General features: G+C 37.9%; 1 protein-coding gene across 1 annotated transcript in view; it reads right to left on the bottom strand.

Moving 5' to 3' along the window:
* Positions 1-872: 872 nt before the first annotated feature.
* Positions 873-19,788, bottom strand: part of LOC121164859 (cytochrome P450 7B1) — a 32,366-nt gene continuing 13,450 nt past the window's right edge. The window contains exons 5-6 of the mRNA XM_040993205.1: positions 10,979-11,154; positions 873-2,685 (exon numbers count right to left, since the gene is read on the bottom strand). Coding sequence (XP_040849139.1) covers positions 2,398-2,685; positions 10,979-11,154 — 464 coding nt within the window. The 3' untranslated portion in view covers positions 873-2,397. The remainder of the gene's footprint in view (positions 2,686-10,978; positions 11,155-19,788) is intronic.

Below are 19,788 nucleotides of genomic sequence, written 5' to 3'. Positions count from 1 at the left end.
ACTGCACCATCGCTACGGGCCCAAGGACGGGAAACTTTCGAACACAGAATAACATCAGTGCTATGAGGAACTGACTCTCAACCTAAAGTTGAGCATCTTGAAAAAGATTTTTCAAAGATGAATGCATCCAGGCATCTTGCTTCTGAACATTTTACTTAAAATATTTACAATCAATTTTGTTGAAGAGGTGATTGCACTGTGTGTATTAACACGCAGCACTCTTCAGAGTAGCCAAGTTACAGAATCAACACAAAGCTTCCGTATCTGCCGACATCAACGGGCGAGTGGGTAAAGGAAACGGAGTGTGTGAACAATGGAAGGCTGTTCAGCCTGAAACAAGTAATCTTTTTATTGCAGCGATGCAGATTGAAATTAAAATCATGATGCTATGGTAAAATAAGCCCGGCACAGCAACAAATGTATCACACACTCTCACTAACATGTAAAACCTAAACAGACTCATAAAGCAGAGAAAATAATGGTGATTACAGAGGCTAGGAAGTGGGAACAATGGAGAAATGATAATCCAAGTGTATAAAATCTCAAATTCATGGTATGGTAAATATAGCAATAAGAAAGAATATTATAAATGTCAAGATTTCTAAGTGCAAATTTTAATGTTTTCATCATAGAAAAGACTAAGTATTTGGGATGAAGGACATCTTGTCTAGCTTGATTTAGAAATTCCACATTATATTTCAAACAACATCTCCTTGTACCCCATATAAGAAAAAAAAAAGAGTAAAGAAGAATAGGGATAAAAACAAATACATCAATCAAATAAAACACAGAATTTGTCCTAGTAGATCTTTACTAAAGGGACAGTTAGAGCATTTTTTTTTCAAGAAGGAGAAAATAAATGCTAGAACATCTTATTTATTTGTTAACCAGAACAAATATTTTATTTAAAAATTAATTTTCTTTTTCAAAAACAATAACAATTTTCTGAAATATTAGACATTCCAATTAACATGACCTGAATTAATTGAGTCTTATCACCTGCCCTGCCTCTTTACATGCTGCACCGTCATTTGTGTCAAATGGCAATCACTTCACAAACTAATGCTGGAAACGTTTGGAACACTGAAGCCATGCTGCATTGTGTCAGATGCAATTATACCATGTTACACAATGTTGTAATTCAGAGTAATACAAATGAACTCCAAGTCCGAAAGGCAAGGTGTCAAGAACAAATATTGTGATCTAGTTTCTCCATTATATAAATGGCACCATTTAGTAAAGAGCTCATTGCACTATTATCAGTACCACCCTTATAGTTTACACTGAAGCCAAATGCTACAATCAATGCTACAATGATTTCAACATTTGCTTCTATAATAAACCCAATGCTGATGTCTAGGGCAATTTCTGAATATGTAATAGGTTTTGTGTTTTCTTATACATGAAATGTATCAGTATCTAACCTGAACAGGAGTTATAAAACAAGAAATTTTATCCTATTGAACTTTACTATATGAAGTAATAAAGAACATTTATGGATGATTAAATACTGATGCGAAGTTGAAGCATTTAATATTCTGCAAAACTCATTTAATGCAAATCTTCCCCGGCAATATATAGATATTATTGATATTATACTCGAAGGGAACATTGTCAGCTAGTGTAGCTCATGGAAATTTAATTTCCTTTATCTTTCAGAATTTAGAATTTGCCAGACTAGTACAATTTTCTGTTTTGAAAAAATAATTGTTTGTTTATCTGACAAAGTAACACAGAGAGAGTGAGAGAGACAGAGAGAGGGAAAACATCTGTCTGCTGGTTTATTGCTTTAAATTCCTGCAACATCTAAGGCTAGCTAATTTGGAGCTAGCAGCCAAGAATTCGATCCAGGTCTCCTACATATGTGGCTGGAGCAGGAGTTGTTCTATCAATCCTTCATACCTCCTGGGGTCTGTACCAACACAAAGCTGGAGACAGAAGCCTGACAAAAGTGTCAAACCTAGGAACGCTGACAATGGGATGAGGGCATCTTAATGGCATCAGAGCCATTGGATAATTTTTCAGAAAATTTTCCAATGGTATCCACAATGTGTTTATGGAAATTGGAGAGGAATTTTGAGTGACTTTAAAAAAAATCACACAATGCCAAATCTATTGCTGTTAAGGAACAGTTACTAAAATAACTAAAATCACAATAAGTAGAACCCAAGGAAAAACTATTTTGAGCTTATCATTAAATTCATTTTACCATCTACTTTTCATGCCACTACTGTCTTTTATGTTATGATAGGTTTGTAACAAAGAACAAACTGAGCTGATCTCAGATCAAATAGAAATTGCCATGTTTTGAACAAATAAACATGGAAGTTAAAAGCAAATAGATGTGATTAGATCATCTTAATTTTCACAGACTTCTCTTCTTCCCTCTCAGTGTCTCTAATATCTTGTCTTGTACCTAAATAAGACATCTGAATCGGGATGCTGAATTCCAAACATCATACGGCTATGATCTATTCCTACAGGCTTATCATCAACTATTTCTAAATCTAAGTGAGTTAAGAGGTAAAACATCAAGTGTTTTAGTTCAGCAACTGCAAGAAATCTTCCCGGACACATGCTGACTCCAAATCCAAATGGCATTAGGTAATGCTTCAGTTTTCTCCCTCTTTTGAAAAAGGTCTTTTTCTTCTTACCATCTTCGACGAAACGGTCAAATTTAAACTCCTGTAAAGAACAGATTAAAATTAAACAAATTAAAATTTTACATGAAATAGTTTGAGTTTAGTATACAAATTTGCCAGGTCTCCCTGTCTGTTGGAAAAACTGCCTTTGATTCCTCAAACACCAGAATGTTAATTTTGACTAAGTGTAAACCATGCATGAACTTTCAAGAAAATATTACTTGTTTGCTGTCAAAAGAAAATTCAAACACCCCCAATGACTTGTCTTCCCTATTCTTATGAGAGAACTTCAAACAGTGCATAGAAGATGAATTTATTTTGTTGCAAATATTGGAGTCTTTTTGCTGTAGCCTGAAAGGGTTGCTGTTGAAAAGGGAAGTTCATGAAATCTGGGAAAATGTTGCTGGTTACCTCACATTTTTCTTTCTTCTTTTAATCTATTTTCTAGTGCTATATCTGAAAAGTTGAGAGAATAGTTCATAACGAAGAAAGATTTACTTTGGCTCCTAATTTTGGGATTTAGGAAATCCAACTTCAGGTCATCACTGAGGGCCCAGTGCTGCTTCAACTCATGGTGGTAAGCAGAGGGCAAATAGCACATATGGAAGAGGCAAAACACAAGAAGTGGCCACTCACTCTCAGAGCAAGTACCTATGCCATGAGAGCTGGAACTCATGTAGGAAAAACATTATTCCCTCTGAATGATCCAATTATCTCTTGAAGGCCCCTTTTCTGGCACTACTACAATGACAGTCAAACTTGACAGGAACAATCTTGGAGAGAACAAACAATATTCAAACAATAACACCTATGTTGAGCTTCCTAAGGGTGGAGGTTGTGTCCTCATTTTTGCAATAGAAGATGTGTCTTGATATATAGGGACTGGACATATCAAAATTGGGTAAAAAAAAATGGCTTCTACTGTGTTACCATGGTTAGCATAAAATAATGAATCTTATTAATCCTAACAGCTGCCTAACTACAAGTTCTAATTTGATTGTCTTGTTTCTTCCAGAGCCCAGTGGGTGAGAACTATCAGTTTGGGATTCAATCCTTATACAGGGGTTAACCAGACAAAATATGAGACTGAGGTTAGAGAGGAAGTGAGCTATGATATCAATATTGTTTATTTTTGACATTGCAGCTAATTTCTCCGATGAAATTATCCTATGGATTTTCTTTATGGATTGTGGGTGGTGCTTCTGATATATTTAAAAAAATATGCTTATATTTATTTGAAGGGACGAGTTACAGAGGGAGCAAAGGAGAGGCAGAGAGAGATCTTTTATTCCTTGTTCCACTCCCCAAATGGTAGCAATGGCAGGAGCCTGGTCAGTCTGAAGTCAGAAGCCAGGAGCTTTTTCCAGGTTTCCCACATGGGTGCAGGGGTACAAGGAGTTGGGCCATCATCCACTGCTTTCCAAGGTCATTGGCAGGGGGCTGGGTGGGATCTGGAGCAACCAGGCCTGGAAGTGGCACTGGAATACTGGCATTGCAGGTGAAGGCTCAGCCTATTATATCACAGTGCCAGTGCTTATCTTCTTAATTTTGTCTTGTTGCTAAGGTGCTACTGTTCCAACTCTCAGTCGAATTTCTTAGAGGGGAATGAATGAGTTTATTTCAGTCCATGAAGAATAAAACTGTTGATTAGATTAATGCTTTTGGTTTGCATAGAAATGACCACCTGTTTCCTGAACTTGGTGCTCAGTAGCATTAAAACTGCTCAGCACACAATTTTAATGTGGGATACATGAAGTTGAACTTTAAGAAATAAATCCAGATTATTTCAATTTATGCTCAAAACCCAACATGCAGATAGAATCCTCACAAGCTATCCAATTTTTTCGAGACTTGCCAGTATTGTCGATGTCAGGATATCAATGAATGATGTCATTTAAATGTACTGTGCTTATCCTCACCTAGTAATACTTATGTAACACTTAACACATATATATTTTTTAAAGATTTATTTATTTTTATCGGAAAGTCAGATGGACAGAGAGGAAGATCTTCCATCAGATGATTCACTCCCCAAGCGGCCACAACGGCTGGAGTTGAGCCAATCCGAAGCCAGGAGCCAGGAGCTTCTTCTGGCTCTCCCATGTGGCTGCAGGGTCCCAAAGCTTTGGGCCGTCCTCCACTGCTTTCCCAGACCACAAGCAGGGAGCTGGATAGGAAGCAGGGCTGCCGGGATTAGAACAGGCGCCCATATGGGATCCGGCGCATGCAAGGCGAGGACCTTAACTATTATGCTATTGCGCTGGGCCCTTAACACATATTTTTACAAGAATTAAGCTATCAAGAAATTTGAGTATTTCATATTCTCTTCCAACATGAAAGATGATACAATAATTATGACAAAATGAACCTGCATTTTTGAAGTGTTTAATTGCTGACGGGTGTATTTTACTACTGTTCCAGTTGTAGGAATGAAAGAAGACACCCCTAGTTGACAGACTCTGTTGCTGGAGGTAGATTTACTATGTGAATCTCTTCACTGGTAAGCTTCTTCTGTCACTGGGACCTAGGTCGCTTGCCTTAGATGAGCCCTGATGTTTCATACTTGCCGAACAATCTGAAGGGACCAGTAAGGTCACCATGAGCTGCCTCTGAATGCCAGATCAGTTTAAGTGAGCTCTGGCTGCTATGAAATGATTTGCTACTAAAGGTCTCAGTGTTGCCCCATGATTTATGCCAGAAAATACAAAAGGAAAACTAAGTTTCAGTAAAGATGTCATACTGTTCTGGCAGCATGAATAATCAAGAAATCATCATAACCCTCATGTGCTTTGAGAAAATGAATGTGGTTTCTTGGGTTTCTTGTGAGAGTCCAGAGTGCAACACTAGCCGTACATGGAACGGTGTTTCATTTGTGACCTACAGTGAGTATTTACAGCGAATTCCTCCAGTTCCTTGTAATGAAACAGTGATGACGCTCCTTGTGTTTTTAGTTGCCATTTATAGATCTTCCTCATAATAAGCATTTTAGAAATCTATTTTGTGGCTTCTTTTAGAAAATTAAATAAAAATGGCCAGTAGCTTATGTTCTGGTACCACCATCAAGTTCAAAGGGCACATAACTCTACTTTTGAGTTAGGATTAATTTTCAGTTAGTTTCATGGAGACTTTCAGCAAGAACTGATGCTAAGACAAGCTTATGGCATTTGCTATGGATATAGTTTGGATGGGGTCTAACAGTCTCAGCTCTGAGATTTTGGGGTCAATGTTCAGGAAGATGTTCAGGAAGCTTACAATGTGTCCACTTATTTGGAACAATAGAATCCTTGAATTCAACCCTCTGATTAAGTTATTTTTAGTAACCATTATAAACTCAGCAACTTGCAATTAAAGGACAACTAAACTTATGGAAATAAAGTGATTCCAAGAGATAATGAGAGACAATAAAATCTCCATTGCTTTTCTGAAGGGTCTCATATTAATGCCCCAATATGGTTCTTCTTGTAAGCTTTATCTAAATAACAACACTGGGAACACATGGCTGTGACCTAAATAAGACGTGGTTTCAGGGATGTATGAACCGGCCTGATCTATCCTGTAAGGAAAAGGTCTGTGGGGCGTAACTTGGAGAAGAATTCTTGTGAAGAAAGAAAATCAACAACAAATGGTTCATTGTCCATCCTTCCCTGGATCCTGTCATGTGTGAACACGTCTGGAACTTCCACACTATCCTGCAACTAGGCTAAGGATAGAGCTAACCCATGGGAGATGGCAAAGCCAAAACTTCCCAGCAGAGTGCAGCTGCCACAATATTTTATTTATCTTTGCATTTTCCAAACCTCCAATACTATGACATTTCCATAACAGAGGTTCCATATGTGTTTGTTGACTTAGCAAATAAGCACATGAGAGTAAACTTTATTTTAAAAGAAATTTTCAAGCTTTTGGAGAAAACATAGACATTGAATAAATAGGCATTCAGTAAATAATGAAGAATATATAAATGTTCAGTGCTAACAATGTAGAAAATGGTATAGTACTGAAACAATTATATTCAAAGCTGGATAGTTTATACAACTTTCTGGACAGTGAAGAGTTTGGGGTATACACAATAGAGGAAGATTGTATAATATCCTAATTTATGTTTTCTAAATATTATGTTTAGTTCAGGTCAACAGATTTTTTTTGGCACTTTCCTATCTGTGAAGTTTTGAAGTTACAAAGACATGAAACAGTTTCTTGCTGAGGTGGATATCACATGACACGACCATTGAGTATTGCACTTATGCAATTTATAATTTGGGGTATTGAAGTTTAATTTAGACTGAAGTCATAATTCCTCTGTAATGAACCAAATTCACAACAATTTGAATGAATTGCTATGGAGCTGCACTGTCAGCCCTGGATTACCATGCTTGTAGTGGAAACACTGTGTCTTGGGTTCACATCCGCTGTGAGATGCAGACAGCTTGCACCTGCTTGTGAGGAGGTATACATCTGTTTTGACTCTGGCAGCACATACTCAGTAAAAGGTGAGTATATTTAATTCCATGAAAATGGACAAGCAGCACGATCCTAGGCCTTTCCCTACACCACTCGTTTCAATATGGCAGCTACGAAGGGCCAATTTACTGGCATGGCACAAAAATCTCTCACCATGAAGCATCTGGCTATGAAGAGCAAGTAAGCTGTTAACAGCAGGGGCCTTTTAAAAATTCTGTGACCTGTAATGCCTACCAAAGAGCTTTCTGGGTAGTAAATGTTCATTATAGACTCGTTCCATTGAAGTCTGCTGGAAGTCTATTGCTGTTTGAAAGACAGACAAAAATGATTAAGAGCATTTCCTCATCTGTCATTACCAGTATCTTGCAAGGCCAATGACATAACAAAAACATTGGTATTACAATTTGTATAGTGATCTAGGATTTCTTTTTCCCAAGGGCTTTCAAATTCTCTCATCTTTCTTATTATTCTACAACTCAGAGATGTGGAAAATGACAGAATTGAGATTCAACAAGATCTTTCAGTTTCAGAGATTTGGGGAATACACAAAGGCTTTAGATTTTCCCTGTGATTTCACTGTTTCTTTCTGAGGCTACATTTTTGTGATAATGTATAGCCATCTTGAATATTTGCTATTTCCCCCTAAATTTTAGCAGTGTCACCACACTTCCTTTAATTCCTTAGCATCTCTGATTTTCGAAAAAGCAAGCTGCAGATTTGATCTTCTCCAGAGCTCTAATTCTGTATGTTGGCAGAAGAGAAATGGTGATCACTTACTACTGATGACTTGAGTTGGCTGCTTGAATTCTGTCTGATAACATAAAAATTTTGGAAAGTCTTCAGAAAAAAAATTTTTTTTAAAGTTTATCCAGTTCTAGTTCGTATAATACATTATCTGGTCTTTTGTGCATAATAGGAACAATTGTAAAGACAAAAAGAGTCAAGAAGGGATGCTTATTCTGCTCTCTTTTATTGTATTCAATTTCACTTGCCAATTTTTTTTCTCCACACAGGCAAAAGCCACTATTACAACAAGCTAAGCAATCAAAATTCAAGGAAAGGATAATTCTTAACAGAGGCTTGTAGGCCAATTAGGTCTCAAAACCTTTTGTTTATCTAATACTATTTTAAACTTTATTTTCCAAAATATTTAAGAATTCAAAGTTGCACTGAAAATCTAATGTCTTAAATTCTTTAAAAAAAAAATGGCCCAAACTACTTGAAACGGATAATGGTTTGTTGGAAGATTCTGGCGGTGCTCTTTTCCTTTACTAGTATGTCTTAAAATATTTTTTTTATTTACTTGAAAGGCAGAGTTAAAGACACACACACACACACACACACACACACACACAAACACATTCCATCTGCTGGTTCATTCCCAAAATGACTGTAACAGCTGGGCCTGACCACATTGAATCCAGGAACCAGGAGCTTCATTTGGGTCTCCCACACGGGGAACAAGGGCCCATGTACCTGGGCCACCTTGTGCCATCCTTCCCAGAGCAACAGTAGGAACTCAGAGATGCTGTCACAGTTTTTACCAAATTCAAAAATGTTTCTTTTTATACACAAGACACTTCTTTATTTGATTCATTTAGGCCCCTACCTATTTGAGTATCCAATTTATGTCCTAATTTTAACTGATGCATATTTTCATTTTTAATGCATTCACTTTCATGCAAGTATCCTCTCATTTACTTAAGTTGGACAGACAACCAAGATGAGGAAGATATGTTCTTTCCCCCTCCGGAGCTTACAGTATGTAAGCGTCCAAATAGACAAGTAATTGCAGAATTGTGGGTTCTATCGTCACAGAGCACATGACGACAAACTTTGTGCAGAATATAGAGGCACCTAGACATCATCAAAAAAGAGGTAATGTGCATGGAGCAATTTTAAATCTGCTGGGTGGAGAAGTAAACAGGGACTTGCGGAAATAGTGATATGAATGTACAAAAGACCTAAAGCATGAGGCAATATCATAGCCATCTCTTAATCATACATTCTAGAATCCTCTGGAGTTTGGAAATTCTGAACTATGCCTAGCTCACTTGGAACAATATTATGCTCTTTGGGCATCATCCAAGAACAGTTACACCTATATTCAGAGTTAATCTTCCTCATACTTTTGACTTACCAGCCATTATCTGTTTTCTATCTCTAAGTTCTTCCCACTCAAAATCTGAAGCATAGAAAAGGCAGCTAGTATTGAATATGAATCTCTAGTGAGTACCTTGGCCAGCATCCTCAATGACAAATGACCAAGGACAGAATTTTCCTCTTTTTAACTGTTAGCACATGATGGTATGGGATGAATTTCTGTCACATGAGCATTTATAAGGCTCCTGTCCTTAGTTAAGAATAAAAAGAGTCAATTTATATTACTGACAGTGGTGGGTGCTACGTATCATTTGCAAAACTGAATACAACCTGGTCAAGTCATCTAAATATCATGTGGAAATATATAACATTTTTTCTTGTGCAAGGAATTCCCAACATTCCAATACTAATTTGAAGATGACAACATTATGACAAAAATTAGCTAATTTATTTGAACACTAGTCAGGCATAATGGGCTACTGTTAAATCTGGCATATGATGGAGAATATTCATCAAGTCAAGTTAGAACTACTCTAATGATGCAAAATCAGTACTCATACTATAGACAAGTGAATAATCACACCACGAAAATAGTAAGGAAAAGTGCAATAAATAAAAAAATTAAAGATAGCAATGAGGCCATTCTAAAACTTACCAGTATTTTTCAAATATTAGCAGCTCATTTCTTCTATTTCTTATCAACTTGAATGTGAAATTTTTGTTTTGATATTTACAGAAGTAGCAATAAAAGATATTCATTGGCTGCAGAGTGATCACTTCTTTATCAGCACTGTAGCCTTACTGCAATCACCAATGTACATAAAGCACACAACACATGAAGATTTGCCTTTGCACATTACTGCCTTGTCTTGGAAGTTTATTCTCTTCTTGCCAATTTCCACATTCTAACAATGTTGTTATTCAAACTAGGCATCAAGCTTCTAACTTAGAAATCAGAGTTAAAGGGGTTCAGCTATGAACTGCTCAAAGGATCACAGAAGACTCCCTTTGAAAAAGGGCATTTTATATGTGAAAAAAAATAGCTGCAGCAACATCACTTCATGAGAAGCACAGGCAGAATATGACTGCATTTAATTTGCATGCAGGTGGTGAATCTCTGAAGTGGTATTAAGGGATGAACCAGGGTGGATTAATTTCCAGTCTTTGATATTCATTAACTCCAGCCTCAGAAAAAAACACAAGGAGCTGACACAATTACCCTCGGAGCATCACCCGTTAGCGGCAGCTTTACAATTTCATGTTCATAATGCCACACTAATTGATCAAGAAGGGGTACATACCTTTATTGAAAAGGTATAAGGATTTAGCTACACAATGATGGTATTTGGCTCCAGGACAGTCAACCCCCCATTAAGAGTTTCCATTTGTAAACATTCAGCAAAATAGTTGTCATTATTTACTTTCTAAGGTGGCTCCCAATAGCTAGCCCTCCACAGTTTGCAACAACCCTCTAGGCAAAACCTAATTTTGGACTAATGGTTAAAGGTGGCCGAAGTACAATGTCCATTTGATTTGAAGTGACTACTAGCAAACAGTCTCATCACTGCATTTCTATTCATGGATTACACAACTTTTCAAAGATAAATTCCTAGGAAACACTTTATTCAAGGGGAAATTTTTCCTATTAGAAAGAAAAAAAAAGTTACCATTAACTTATCTCAAATACCTCCTGGAGAGGCAGAGTTCATGAGGGAGACAGGCATACTTGAAATAAGTAAGAAGTAGCAATGATTGGAGTAATGCTTATTTACCTTTGGAGCTTCAAAGATTTCAGGATCCGAATGTGTGATTGCAGGCAATATGGTGACAAAGTCTCCCTTTCGCAGACAATACTCCCCAATTTCTGTACTGAGAGTCATGTCCTCTTCAACAAAACGCAAGGTGCCCGAAAATGAGGATAGTCGTAAAGCTTCATGAATGAAGCTGTCTAAAGGAAGCAAACAATACCATTCTGAAATACACCTGCTCCTGTAAAGTGTTCTCAATTTACCATTAAAGCTCATGATTAACAGCTCTCATTGATATGGAAAGCATTTCTTCACCACATTCACTGAGCACCCTGGCGAAGCCAAGGATGGCTGTGGATGGGGAGAGAAGAAGGGAGAGGCTTTTGCCCCCCTCCCAGTTCCAGGCACTTCACTGCACAAGGCAGCAATGTGGTACTCAGGCAGAAGGTCACTGACTCAGAATTTTGCATGAAAGAATGGTGTGCGGGAGAGGGATGCTGTGGTAAGGAACATAGAAACATATCTCAGGTAAAGTACACTGCTGAAGGCTGAGTTCACCAACTTTTAGAAAAATAATGCCTTTAAATCAAGGTTTATCCATTTAATAAACACTTAGGCAGTTAATAGTAAAGTAATTGTGGTAGTTTTTTCTGAGATAACAATTTGTTTTACGTTACCTGCAAATAAGATGTGAATCAACATTCACTAGAAAAAAAGTCAGAGTGAAAAATATTTCTATAGGAATCAGAAGAGATCCATATTTTCCCCTTGCATCCAGAGAGAACAGCAGCTACTATCACATCATGGAAGATTCCAGAAACGGAATGTCCTTGCTTTCCCAGTGGCCTTCACCTTTTGCTCCTAGCACGACAGATTTTATGGCTAATTTCCGGCAATTTATCCTGGCAGTTTGAGGAGGAATTCCTTTGGGAATAATATGCATAATCTGCATAAATCATTCTGATAGAATGCATATCAGCATGTAGCTGCTGTCTAGGCCGGCATCTCTCCCTTCATAATCAACACTGACTCTTTCCACCAGCGTGAATGGGCCCTATAATAGGAAGCCTGATTTGTTCTAATCAGCAGTATGAAAAAGAGCTGCAATGGAGTTTTTCTCCTTCCCAAGATAATAAATGTTTGTGTTTATGACTGGTAATTTAGAAACCTCTCTCTTTCCTTCTCTATCTTTCTCTTTTCTCTCTCTGCCCCCTCTCTCTCACTTACACAGTCTAGTGTCTTAGTGTTCAGCAAAGCTCTGAATCACAGTGTACGCATATTATAAGATTATTAAAGGTAAGTCCATCAGTGAGGAATTGCATCAGCCAAAAAGTAAAAATAGTCATTATTTCAGTAAAACTTAAATCTGTATACAGCTTGCAAAGTGATATCTAGTGGCTTTGGTGCCTTCTCCCACGAGTTTTTTCCTTAAGCATGCATTTGTCTAAAGAAATGAGGCTGCGGTCAACTCGGTGTGGCCAGTGTGGTGATTCAATGTGACGTACAGTGAGCCTGTGCATATTCTCTTGGACTGCCTTCGTTATTATAATCAGGCAGAGTCAAATCGGTTTGTTGATGATGAGGCCAGAAAAGAACTTTGGTTTTGGAATATGGCTTCTACTGCAGATAGCCACAAGGCACCTGACACGATGGATTTCAGCTGGCAGGAAACCAACAACCAACATTTCTATGGTGCAAAGCAAGGGTCAGCTTTCCCTGTACTGCTCCTGGCTCAGCTGGATCAACAATAGCGTAGCATCCTTTTAGCTCGTGGTGTGAAATGGTAGCTGACATATGTAGCAGTGCTGTTCACCCAACAAATCCAGTAGGGATGTGGGGAGAAGAAATTCAAAAGCAGAAATGATGGTGGGGTGGCTGCTGTGACAGGACAGGCATCTCAGTCTGAATAACATGGTCAAATTCGATTGGCTGATGTGCTCCTGGAGAGCACAGCAGCTTGTGCCCACCCCAATATCATAAATGACAATTGGGCAAGCATATCTTAGGCAGAAGTTAATCACAATAATGGAGCACAAAGTGTGGCTCAGCAGTCAGATCGTAAGTGACAAATCTGTTTTACCTTCCAGTACCAGTTATGTGTGCAACACAAGGTTGGCTTTTGCTCTGAGCAACCATGCTGATAATTATTAGATGACAAAAGTAATGCATTATTATCAACAATGGAGAGTTGAGCTTATGTGAATCTGCAATACAACACACAGACACAAAAGCCAGCGGCTTTTCCACCAGTCCCACAAGAGCAGGCACAGTTATATGCTGAGGAGAATGACAACTGCACAATCAAAAAACTGCAGCCTCTACTTGTAGTTGTCATAGTTGAGCAGACACCAGCCAGTGCCACTGACAGACCAGCTGGGCCCTGGGAGGACTTCCATGCTGCACCAGGAGGTGCAGTAAATTACCCTGCGCCGTGGAGCAACATCTGTTTCTGTGCTAGTGCCGAACAAACAAGGCAATTTAAAACATACCAAGGGATAACCAAGCAACAAATGAACATGACCCTCATTTTCTTCCCCTTCTCACACACAAGGTGCTAAATTTCATTGTGCAAGCACTCCATGAAAGAGAAGCCAGGTTTTTATTCGATAAGGTGTTGTCAGAGAGATTTTACAAAACTCCAAAATGGAAAGAAAAAGCTTATAGTATTGTTATTCTTAGAATCTTTCCCTTTTTAATCTTCATTTCTTTTATACCAAAGCTAGCACTCAGTTCTCAATTCACTCTAGAATTTAAAAAAAAAAAACTTTCCATATACTTATAAATATTCAGTCTTTAAACCTAATTTGCTATACTTAGTTCACATGCCTTCAAGCATTTGTCTTCCAATTTCCACTGAATAAATGCGTACTAATGAGAACTAGAGCAAGCTGCTGAGGCAAAGCTGGGTGACTTGGGTCTGGCCTGCCACCAGCTTGTGATAGGCGGGCAAATCGAGTTAAAATGCAAAGTCTTGTCAGCTAAAATTCAACATGGTAGCCAAACAGCAAGCTGTCAATCATGCAGCCAAAACAAGAACTACAGGTAATCAAAGGTCACTCTGAACCATGAGTGCACTTGGCTGTCTTATGGAAGTTAATTTTAATTAAACATGATCTCTATCTGTAAATGTTTTATAAAACTTATTGTGCATAATGGATTGTTAATTTATACGAACATTTAGCAGGTAATAGGGCCCTCTAATTATTTGAATGCAATATGGCAAAATGGCTGTTAAGAATGCAAATATTTTGGGGATAAAATTGGTACCAGATGCGGCAAGATGTGGACAATCATAATTCTGCTTAAGATGAGGTTACTTGTGCTTTATTAAGCATTGAGCTTCACTGACCAGTCTATACTAAGAAATTGTAGCACAAAATTCCCACACTGAATTCACGTATGTGCTACCTTCTTGACGTGGGTAGGAAAGATGTTTCTATTTTCAGGATAGAAGAGCTGTTTGGATTGAATTTTCTACTAAAAAAAATCTGAGCAATGTTTTTCTATCAAAATATCTGAGCTAGGATGCATTACACTGTAACAATGAAGGAAAATGGCAAATGAAATGAAAGAACGTGCTGATAGCAAAAGGCACAGATACCTTCCTGTTTGCTCTCCCATCTCAAGCCTGTCTGTAGTAATTGACAGATGATACTCATTTGCAGATTTAAAGGCCTAAAACAGCTCATGACCACCAATAATGCATATTGCAATACAAACACAAACAAATACTTCCAGGCTTCTGCCTCACACTTCGGCCATTTCTGAATGTGTGGAATGAATGTACTGTGACATAGCCAGGCTGTTAATTTGGGTCATCTTAATGATCAGCGCAGCCTGGCATGCCATCTGATTAGCTTGGGTAAGATAAGTGGATAGCTGTGATGGCTGGAGTGAAAAGAACAGCCAGGCCCTGCCACAATCACTGGGGCTGAACACTTGGGCATTCTTAAAGAGAAGGTGACTGAGAAGGGGATGAGCAGATGGGCACGGAGGCTTTAGAAGCTGTGATTACATGATACTCAAAGCAGGCCCGTGTATGTGAATGTGCGTGTCTGCACTGCCTTTAACATAGGTGAGAAATCACAAATCCTTGGCTCAATGATCATGTTTTCAAAGTAAAATTAAAAGTAAATCTGTATTGATACAAATGCCTACCATTCTGCACTGTAGACACAATCTGGTCTTCCGTTAAAACATGCAAATGTAAGTTCAATATTCATATAGTCAATACATGTTTGTTAATATCTTATCCTGTTTAGACCGCTTGACCACTGTTGCTATTGGGAAAGGAACATAGCTCATGGATCACAGACACTGTACTTTAGGTAGTTCAAGATTAGAAGATATTTGGCAGCATGACGTTTCTAAGGCATTACTTCAGATTTTGCTGAAACATTTTTAAATTAATATTTTAATTTCTCATTTTCACTTTTCAAAAATTTATTTTATGTAGTGTTTACTAACTTTGAAAGGGACAGAAAGAGAGACTTTTATCTTCTGGGTTGCTTCTAAATGCATGCAATGGTGGGTGTTGGGCCAAAACCAGGAGCCCGGAACTCACTGTGGGTCTCCTTGAGAGGTGGCAGGGACCCAAGCACACGAGCTATCACCTGTTGCTTCCTAAGGTATAATAAGGAGCAGAGTTGTGGTTTGGACCCAGGGGCTCCAACAAGGGATGCTAGTATACCAATTAGCATCTTAATCAACATGCTAAATGCTCACCACTAATTAATCTTTTTTAGCTGACAAATAAAAATCATGTGTACTTATGGTTTGCGGCAATATAATTTGATGTATACCTTGTGGAATGCCTCAACCTAATTAACATCTTGAACATTAATTCACATACTTATTTGTGGTGACAACAGTTAAAAAATCTAGTCTCAGCAATTCAATATTACAGAATTTCTGATTGAAAAGCTAAAAGTACAATTTGATAGAAATCGGTTTTTCATATTGAGCTGTGGAACACACAGACAACAAAAAAGTCTTAATTCCTCTTCCACATTATGGCCCTTTCAGACCATGTGACGTCACCTCTCATATTCTTTTCTATGTGCCAAAGATGACTTGGTGCTAAGTCTTTTGCTATGTTTAATGAACTCAATGTGCCTTTTAAGCCTTGCAGAACTAGGTGTACTATTTCAGTCAGAACAACAGACACAAGCTATCATGTTCAGTGTCCTAGATACCACATATCTATTAATGTTTCATAGGAACAGATGAGCAGCATATTTTTGAAATAATATTTCCACTGACTTGTTTAGAACTTTCTGATATCCCAGAAGTTAGCAGCAGCCATGACTGCCTGTTAACATCACACAGGACTGATACACAAACAAGCAAATACTCCATCCTAGAGAAACAGAATCAAAGCTACTTTAAAATAGAGACCTTGAATCTTGACTTCATGGGGGAATAAAAAAATAGTTTCATTGTGATTCTTTTTTTCTTTTTCATTTGAGAAGCTGAGACAGAAAGAGTCCAAATTCATCGCTTTGGTCATGCTGAGGTTGAAAGCCGGGAGTCAGGAATCCAATCAAGATCTCCTACCTATAGCAGGAACCTAGCTATTTGATCCATCCCTGCTGCCTCCCATAGTCTGCAATAGTAGGACCTGGAGCTGGGAATCAAACCCATGTGTTTAAAGTTGAGAGGTAGAGTTTTATCCATTTGGCCAAACAATTAACCCTTGGGGAGCTTTTAAAGCCATCAGACTTTCCTGACAAGTCAATGAGATCAGAAATTTCGGAGACAGCATCAGACATGAGCATTAACCTCTCCTGCTCCCTCCAAGTTGTTTCCAATGAGCCATCAAGGCTAGGAATAACTATTTTAAACTATTTTTTGCTAAGCTGCACATATTCTTATCCTATTCTTAGTTGAGTTTTATACCTAACTATAATAATTTGAATTCTCAAGAAAGCTCTCTTTCAATCCTTTTAGTTTATTTCCATTATTTCTTATCTAACTCACTTAGCTCTGTGCTAAGCTGAGAATTTGATGAATATCCAAATCAGTATTTTCACTGATGTTGCTTCATATTACATAAAAAAATCTTACTGCCTATATATCCTTGACTTTCAGATGCACTTTTGTGTAAGATGCTTGCAGTACGAGGTTCCTCATGTGAACTTGTACTTATAATCTTAGCCGGTGCTGTGCCTGTGAGGTCACATCCTATGTGGGCACTGGTCTGAGTCTTGGCTGCCTCATCTTCAATTCAACTCCCTTGAGAATATAGCAGAGGATGGTTCAAGTGCTTGGGCTCCTGCACCCACTTTAGGAGACCTGCTTGCTGCTTCATACCCCTAATGTTGGTCTGGCCCAGCTCTAGGTACTGAAGCTTTTGTGGAGCAAACCAGCAAATTGAAAATCTCTCACTCCATTTCTTCATTTTTCTCTGTAATGCTGCCTTTGAAATAAATATTTCCAAAAAAAATGTATACCCACTTTATCTGGTAAAGAAAGAATATTGTTAAACTTCACTATTATTGTCTGAGTTTTATGAACTTCGAATTTTTCTTACTTATTTTGTCATGTTGAAACAATTTTCTCACATAACAGGAATAATTATGACAGACTACACTAATACAAGATGCAACTACCGATGCATGAGGATTCTCTCTACTATCTTTGTTAGCTTTTCTGTAAATCTAAATTTAGTCTAAAACCAAAGGTTGATTTTTGTTTTTAAAAATAACCTCCATGTTCTAATATGAACCTCCAACTCTGTCCTAATCTTTCTATCCAACTACAGAATCAACCATACACATCTTACTAGAAAATAGTGGTTTAAGGTCTTTGATTGATTTCTAGGATTTTTTTTAACCACAGTGACACTGATTATTTATGATTTTATCTTTGAAATTAGATAGAAATGACAACAATTTTTAGTTGTGTCTTTACCTAGTTTTATGATGTTGGTGTGTTAGCCAATTTTTATGAACCTTATTATGTAATTGCTAAATGAAGTAATAACAGTTGAACTGACAGGTAGAGCATGTATGAGAAGAATCTGCTTTGTTGTATTAATATCAAAATTCTCTGTCCAAGTAGGCAATGTAGCATCAATATCACTGTGATCTTTTTTTCTAAAGAAATTGTATAAAAAAATAACACAACTCTGTGGTTAAGAATATGAGAATGGTAAAAACAGACACTCATACCACACAATATACTGTAAATACTGAAGACATAAATCTTGCCTTTGTACATACAACTAATGCTCTTTTTTTTAAAAAAGATTTTATTTATTTATTGGAAAGTCAGATATACAGAGAGGAGGAGAGACAGAGAGGAAAATCTTCCCTCTGATGATTCACTCCCCAAGTGACTGCAATGGCCGATGCTATGCTGATCCGAAGCCAGGAGCCAGGAACTTCTCCGGGTATCCCACATGGGTGCAGGGTCCCAAGGCTTTGGGCCATCCTCGACTGCTTTCCCAGGCCACAAGCAGGGAGCTGGATGGGAAGTGGAGCTGCCGGGATTAGACCCTTGGCACCCATATGGGATCCCGGAGCGTTCAAGGCGAGGACTTAAGCCACTAGGCCACGCGCCGGGCCTAACTAATGCTCTTTTGATATAACAAGAGATTTACAACTGTGCCATAACTAAGTGTAGATTAATTGCTGTTTAAATTATCAGTAAATATTTACTCAGATTTGCAGAAAACCTGTTTATTAATGAAAGACAATGTCCTGCTATTTTCCTGAAAGTCACAACTGACTCAATCGTTTTTTCCTTGTTGTAATGAAACTGTCCTCTGCTGGCATCAGGGATGATAATAAGCCCTGTTGGGTGCTGAGGCTCTATCATTATCCAGGCAAATATGACACTTGGGACTTTGGTATTGTACTCATCATTGATGATTGGGAGCTGTAAATATGTGAAGATTCTTAGGAATTTTATTGCTCTAAATATGGGCCTTAAAGGACCTAACTTGTTTTGTGATTAAGCAATTCAAAAAACTTAAAAATGGTATTAAAAATTTTTCTTTCAATGATAGAGAATTGAGAATAGTGGCCAGTGTTTTGGTGCAATGATTAAGCTACTAGCTACAACAACGCTGGCATCCCATATTGGATTGCTAATTTTAGTCCCAGCTGCACTGCTTCCAATCCAGCTCCCTGTTGATGCACCTTGAAAAGCAGTGTTTGGGCTCCTGCTGCCCATATGGGAGACCTGGATGGAGTTCAAGGCTCTTGACTTGGGTCTGGCCCAACTCTGGCTCTTTGAATCATTTGGGAAGTGATCAGCAGATGAAGGCTCTTTTTCTCTGTTGTCTATACCTGTCTCTCTCCTCTCTGTGTCACTCTGCCATTCAAATAAATAAAATGAATCTCTACAAAAAGAAAAAGAGAACTGATCAATTTGAATGTAATATTTAGTAGTAATAATTATGTATAGAGTATATATACACATTACTTGAAACAATATTTGCATGCACCCCAATATGAATCATTTTATTCATAATATACAATGGATTGTTTGAATATATGAGAAATGTAACCTAAGTGTTTGTAAATATTCTGCCCAGAAAATACTGTTTATCCAAATGGAGGAACCTACTCAGGATTTTACACAAAAATTATATACTTGCTTCCCATTAAGTTGGTAAAGAAAAAAAATCTGCATTTTAATAACTTGAAATTGTTAGGTTTCTCCACCAAAGCATAAAGTTCCCTGTATAATATTTCCTAAAAACAGCAAACTACATGGTGTTCCATTTTTGCTGAGTGCCGGTATGATGCCCACTGTCACCTCCAATGGGTCAGTGTGATCAAAAGGAATAATTTGTAGAACACTTGGGCCATTCTTCACAAATGGGT

Source organism: Ochotona curzoniae, unplaced genomic scaffold (assembly GCF_017591425.1).
Source record: "Ochotona curzoniae isolate NIBS_2020 unplaced genomic scaffold, NIBS_Ocur_1.0 contig_1071, whole genome shotgun sequence".
NCBI classification, from domain to species: domain Eukaryota; kingdom Metazoa; phylum Chordata; class Mammalia; order Lagomorpha; family Ochotonidae; genus Ochotona; species Ochotona curzoniae.
The sequence above is the reverse complement of the archived record's forward strand: the minus strand, read 5'-3'. Positions and strand labels throughout refer to the sequence as shown.